Source organism: Contarinia nasturtii, unplaced genomic scaffold, assembly GCF_009176525.2.
Source record: "Contarinia nasturtii isolate CC-2019 unplaced genomic scaffold, AAFC_CNas_1.1 Cnas_scaffold_1538, whole genome shotgun sequence".
NCBI classification, from domain to species: Eukaryota; Metazoa; Arthropoda; class Insecta; order Diptera; family Cecidomyiidae; genus Contarinia; species Contarinia nasturtii.
Genome location: NW_022198873.1, coordinates 1 through 7,034, shown reverse-complemented (window position 1 = coordinate 7,034; position 7,034 = coordinate 1). Strand labels below are relative to the sequence as shown.

Below are 7,034 nucleotides of genomic sequence, written 5' to 3'. Positions count from 1 at the left end.
GATTGAAAATTACCATTACGAGCAGCCAAAGATAAAGTTGTATCATATTCAGCAGTCGTAGCATTTATATTTGCTCCATGTTCAACTAAATAATTAAACATTTCATATGTGCCTGAAATGTTTGGCAAATAAATAGTTAGCTGATCGACCATGTTATTTTCAGTTTCAAAAAAAAAAAAAAATAGGGTAAAACTATAATTGGGAGCCTGAAACCCAAAACAAATTATGAAAATTCTTTTCGGAAAAAGAGCATAAGAAATTATTGAGCACAAAACGAGAATATAGAGAACTGAGAGTTAAAACAACACATATGTAGAATACTGAGAGCAAAAGTAGCATATATCGATTTGCTGTTTTTACTCTCAATTCTGTATATTGTATTTTAACTCTCAGTTTTTATTCGCCTCATTTTAGCAATGAAAATGTATATTACTTTTCCGCACACCTAGTGTAGGGAAAGTTTTGTATTAGGCCAAAAAATTAAAGTCATCCCAAAACATGTTTTCTATGCATATTTAATGTAGAAAACACGATTGGAGATGATTTTGGGGCATATTAATGTGCGTCGCTGTGTGTGATGTGCCCTGTGTCCTGTGTCCTGTGGCGTGTTGCCAAAATTTGTTAACTTGATAAATCTTCTTCCAAAAACTCAATTCAAATTCTGACTTTGCAGGATGATTTGGGACTACTAGGAGACGTGGTGATTAGTTTTTGAGCAATATCTGTTGACCGGTGTAATTTTTTTTGGTCCGAATGGAGTACCCACATCCCACATCCATACATTTTTTGATAATTTCTCAACCATTTTGGTGACACGATAGTTTCGTGCTCGGACATGACATTCAAAATGTGACTTCACGAAGTGATTGGGCACTACGAGGAATAGATCTGGTCAAATTTTCAACGACATTGATTGATCGGTGTAAAACTTAGACTCTGAAGAGGCACTTATGAGAAAAATGCCTTAAAATGATATTCTTTCAATTTGAACGTTGAATGAATACACAACCAGTGGGGGGTTTTTTGGCACGAGAAACCCGAATCTGATGTTAGTTTTAAGATGCAATCAATTTTTCACACACTTTTCATACAAAAATCCACAAAAAGTTTCATTCAACAGGCTATTTTTGGATTGAAATTTCTTTAAACTTGGTGTGATTATTTATTTTGATAAGAAAATAATATTCACAAGTTTTCACGGTAATTTAAGTTACTGCAACCATACAAAGACCATGATTTCAGTTTATTCCCAAAATTTCGGTTCCATGCGGAAAAGTCAGCTTGCGTACGTAAGCCTCTTTATCTTTTTATTTGGAACCGATAAATATTATATTTGCTTTCATCAAAAACATGAGACGAATAAAAACTGAGAGTCAAAATATAGCATATCGCTTGTTTGTTTTGTCGCTAACTGAATTTATATTCTGTTTTAATTCTCAGTTCTGTATATGCTCTTTTAACTCTCAGTTTTTTCTATCGCCTTTTTCATTTAAAAAATACATTCTTTTGCTTTTTTTCCGAAAAGAATTTTTATAACTTGTTTTGGGTTTCAGGCTCTCAATTAATAATTACCATATCCAGCAACGTTATGGAGTGGCGTCATTTTACGATTATCTTCAGCATTTACCTTTGCACCATGAGTGATTAAGAACTCAATCATTTCGAGTGTACCTGAAATATTAGGCAAGAAACATTCAGCCTAACTACTTTGGCGATCATACCATTCACGCTTTCTATTTTCTGTTTCCAAACGTATAGACTCTATACTATAGAGAATTACCTTTATAGGCCCAATGAAGTGGTGTGCGATTATCTGTGTCTCTAGAATTCACATCGGCTCCATGTTCGACAAGATATTTAAGAATCTGCATCTTACCTGTAAAATGTACGAAGTTCTTTAGAAACAAACTTTTACTTTTCGTGTGTGCCTAGTGTGTAAGGTAAAGTATTGGAATCGGTTGAAAAATTAACACCCATCAAAAATGTGTTTTCTGGGTGTTTTTGGGGCCAGGGAACACGAATCTAGCGTTTTTTCGATGTCCGAATGTATGTGCGTGGTACGCTGTACCCTGTACGCTGTACGCTGTACGCTGTACCCTGTACGCAAAAATTTGTTAACACGATAACTTTCAAACAAGAAAAGTAATTCAAAATCTGACTTCACAGGATGATAGAAACAATACATATTGTTGAGTGTTTAAGAAAACAATAAATATCACTTTTGGAAGAAAAATTGAATTTTTCCTATGGATGCCCATGGGCATCACAAGGATCTCTAATACAGTAGCTTTTTTATATGAAATCTGTCACACTAACGCCCTCACTTTATCTTTTGGCGAACTAAACAGAATAAAGTTTAATATAAAAGTAAAGTCTCCATTTGCATCAGGAAATTTTATACAGTGGTGTCAAGATCAATTAAATTGTTAATAGTATTTGCCATTTTCACGCAATTTTGCGATGTGATTGCGAGATTAAGAATATAAATAAAATAAATGAACGGAATAGTGAGTGTATGACAGGTATTGGACTATTGGATTATTGGATTAAACGGGGAGTTATTCACTTCGATGCTCAAGTTTCGTAACTTATTGCATGACGACCCGACTTGTGCTGTCACTCGATTGCTTGGAGAATGCTTCCCACGGTGTGGCCCACTTTATAGCAGCCATGTAACTAGCCTCCGTACAGGGCCAGTGACCAGGGCTTTCTTCTCAAGTCAATTGTCTAGATGGCGTTGGGCTCTTCTTATTTCAATGGAGGAATGCACATATCGCTGGTTTACCGGTATATTCACCAGAGATATCGCACTACCTTTTTACGGTTGACGTATTGGATATTTGACGTATCCAAGACACCAACCTAACGTAAAGGCACTCCATCTTACATGTGTCTATGCTGAACCCATTATTCGTTGTGCACACACACGGGACCGACGGCTTCAAGTGCCCTCCGAAGCACTCCACTAGCCCGAAACCCGGCCAAATCTATTCCGCATAAAACCACTGATAATTTCTGAGCGAATCACGGTGGAAAAATACCGGACCAAATTTGACCGAGAATCGAACTCGTGTCCTCACGCTCACAAACCTGGCACGCTAACCACTAGTCTATGGCTGAGTTATGACAGGTATGTAAGAGAACAATAACATTACGTTTTGTATCTATCTGTCAAATGTCACACTCACACTTATGAGTTTACGTATGGAGATTTTAACAATATCATTTCCACAAGATCTACACACTCTACGCCCGAGGCTTTTTAAGTTAAATTAAAACGCATATTATTTTTTTTTTAAATAGAAATTATCTAATGCTAATTGTGCTAACTTCATTTTCAAAACAAAAAATGAAACAATTTATTAAATTATTTTTCAACAATTTTGGAATGACATTTGCGCTCATTCTCAAACTTGTGAAATAATATCTCATTCTATATATAGATGGCGCTGTCTGTACGAAGTTCGGCAATCAAAGCATTACGCTTATTGAGCGCATTACACACGTTGCATCACACCAGACTTGACACGGCACTCTGTCAACCAAAGTCGCTCAAAATTTAATGGTTTCTATTCCTCGGCACCCCCAATCATCCTGTGAAGTCAGATTTTGAATTACTTTTCTTGTTTGAAACTTATCGTGTTAACAAATTTTTGCGTACAGGGTACGCACATACATTCGGACATCGAAAAAACGCTAGATTCGTGTTCCCTGGCTCCTAAGACACCCAGAAAACATGTTTTTTGAGAGTGTTAATTTTTCGACCGATTCCAATACTTTACCTTACACACTAGGTGTGTGCGAAAAAGTAAAATACCCTGTGCAAAGTAACGATATCATACAAGCATTGATTCCATACTAAAATTCCCATTTTAAGTAATTTTTGTATAAAAAGTGTGTCAAAAATTATTTCTATCGCAAAACTAATGTCAGATTGAATATTGTTTGTGGAATGTCAGATTGAGTTTTTACGTGAGTTCAAATTTAAGTAAAAGATATGTAATAAATGCATGTTGTGGATTACAGTGCGGAAAAGTTCATCTCACGGATGTAAGACATTTCATTACTTTTCCGCACACACCTAGTGTGTAAGGTAAAGTATTGGAATCGGTCGAAAAATTAACACCCTCAAAAAACATGTTTTCTGGGTGTTTTAGGAGCCAGGGAACACGAATCTAGCGGTTTATCGATGTCCGAATGTATATGCGTTAACTTTCAAACAAAAATGTAATTCAAAATCTGGCTTCGCAGGATGATTGGGGGTGCCAAGGAATAGAAACCATTACATTTTGAGCGACTTTGGTTGATAGAGTGAAGTGTCATGTCTGGTGTGATGCCTATGACCATCCATAGGAAAAATTAAATGTTTCTTCCAAAAGTGATATTTAATGTGTACTTAAACACGGGTACGAGAAAACCGAATATGACGTTAGATTTGCGATAAAAATAACTTTCGACACACTTTTCGTACGAAAAATTGAATTTATGTATGGAATATGTAATGTATGATATCGTAATGAGCTGAAACTTTGCACAGGTTATTTTCATCACACAAAAATTCCATTCCGAGAGTTTGAAGACATTTCAACGCATATTAGGGGTACCTCCCGAACGAAATTTTGAAATTTTCGCTCAAAAACGAAATGTTGTATGGGAAGTACCCTTAATATGCATTGAAATTTCTTCAAACTTTCAGAATGTTAACTTTTTGTGAAAAAAATAACCTTTGCAAATTTTCACATGATTACGATATCATATAGGCGATACAAAAAATCCCATTTTTAGTAGTTTTTGTATGAAAAGTGCTTCGAAAATTATTTGTATCGTAAAACTAATGTCAGATTCAGTTTTCTCGTGAATTCTTTGAGTAAAAGATTTGTAATAAATGCATGTTGTTTATCACAGTGCGGAAAAGTTCATCTTACGATTTATAAATTAATCGATTGAAAATTACCATTCTGAACAGCCAAAAACAAAGTTCGAGAGTTTTGGGACGTTGTAGACTTTATATTTGCTCCATGTTCAACTAAATAACGAAACATTTCATATGTGCCTAAAATGTTTTGCAAATAAATAATTAGTGATCCTACCATGCTATTTTCGTGTCCAAAACCTATATATAGTAGAGTGGTTCGATTTTGAAATTTTTGCGAGAATCAAAAATTGTACCCCCACAACTTCTGTAGGATGGTCATGGATATACTACTATGACAGCGGTTTTGAAAAAGAAATGCGTTTCCCTTTTGCGCCTGACGCAGGAATTTTTCAAAAATCGAATTTTGAACATTTTCAAGCACTTTGAAAATTCACAAAAATTGGTTCCCTGGGTGTAATGACAGGATGTGAAGACTTCAAGTCTTATTGAGCTGACGGTGGCGCCACCAATTTCAAAGGGGACGTCAATGTAATTTAATGACTCAAATCGAAACTAAACAGCGCGCCAATTTTAAAATTAGCTGGCACGAGAAAACCGAATCTAACGTTCATTTTGAGATAAAATTATTTTTGAAACACTTTTCATACAAAAATACGTGAAACGTTGCACAGATTGATTTTTTCACCAAAAAATAACATTCTGAAAGTTTGAAGTAATTTGAATCAAAGTGAAACACATTTCCCATATAAAATTTTGGTTTTTTGTGATTTTTATATGACAAGTGTATCGAAAAATGATTTTTTTTTGAAAAATTCCTGGGTCTGGCGGAAAAGGGAAACGCATTGAAAAGCATTTCTTTTTCAAAACCGTTGTCTAGTCATGTTTCTATGACCATCCTATAGAGGTGATGGGGGTACGATTTTTAACTCTCGCAAAAATGTCAAAATCGATCCACTCTAATATAGGTCATATAATCAATAATTACCAAATCGGGCAACTTTATGGAGTGGCGTCCATTGAATAGAATCTTCGACATTCACCTTTGCACCACGACTGATTAAAAACTCAATCATTTCGAGTGTGCCTGAAATATCAAACAGAGAAACAGTTGACTTAACTACTTTGTCGATCACGCTTGATATTTTCGGTTTCCGAATATATAGACAAATACCATATTGAACAGCCTCATGGAGTGGTGTAGAATTACTGTAATCTCTAGAATTCACATCAGCTCCATGATCGACAAGAACTTTGACTATCTCCGTTTTATCTGCAAAGTTTGAAAAATTCTTATAAAGCCACCACATTTTTAAATTTATCAATTTGAAATTACTCTTAGATGCAGCAAATAAAAGCGGTGTAAGTCCATCCGGATTCTCAGCATTTACGAGTGAACTATTTTCAATTAGACGTGTAACTACATCTGTCTTCCCTGGAAATGATATTGTAGAAGAAAGGCATGCAAATTTAAGATATATCCCATTATCATATACATACATTAAGCTGTAATGATATTTCAAAGGAATTGAATTTCATCAAAAATAACTCGGAGAAAGAGAAAAAGCGTTGCGAATATTATGAAATGTATGATGATTGTCTTTGACTTACCAAATTCGATAGCATTAAAAAGTTCCGGAGCTTCATTTCCTAAGACTAATTTGAAAACCGGAGAAGATTTAGAATCGGACCAGAGAAATTTGAAATATTCGTAACCTGTAAAAATTTGTTAAAATCAGAGCATATACTGAGCATAGATATATATCCGGGATATTTTGTGAGTATCCGATATTTATCGCAGCCAGACATTATAATGGAGTGAAAACAATAGAAGTGATTGTTATAGGTCTAAGTATAAGACCATTTACATTACTACAATCACTATAACAATAACTTCTATTGTTTTTACTCTATTTCAAAGTCTGGCTCCAATGAATATCGGATACTGACAAAATATCCAGGATATATATCTATGCTTAGTATATGCTCTGGTTAAAATAGATATACATCATGTATTTTGTGAAAATAAGTATTCAACAGCAACAAAGTGAAAATAATCGGGCAACATGTTGGAAGATTATTTTTAGTTGAACATTTTTATTTTAACTTTTTCGTTGGCACTCTAGGTGCTATTGATGATCATATCAAAACGGTATACAAT

The 7,034-nt window shown here is 34.7% G+C and overlaps 1 protein-coding gene across 1 annotated transcript; it reads right to left on the bottom strand.

The window, feature by feature from the left end:
• Window positions 1-1,572: 1,572 nt before the first annotated feature.
• Window positions 1,573-6,529, bottom strand: LOC116346475 (poly [ADP-ribose] polymerase tankyrase-2-like; the record flags this gene model as incomplete). The annotated part of the gene is made up of 6 exons (XM_031776546.1): window positions 1,573-1,671; window positions 1,781-1,876; window positions 5,862-5,960; window positions 6,048-6,146; window positions 6,210-6,308; window positions 6,485-6,529. Coding segments are annotated over 6 exons (537 nt in total), but the record flags the coding sequence as incomplete, so codon positions are not given.
• Window positions 6,530-7,034: the final 505 nt, after the last annotated feature.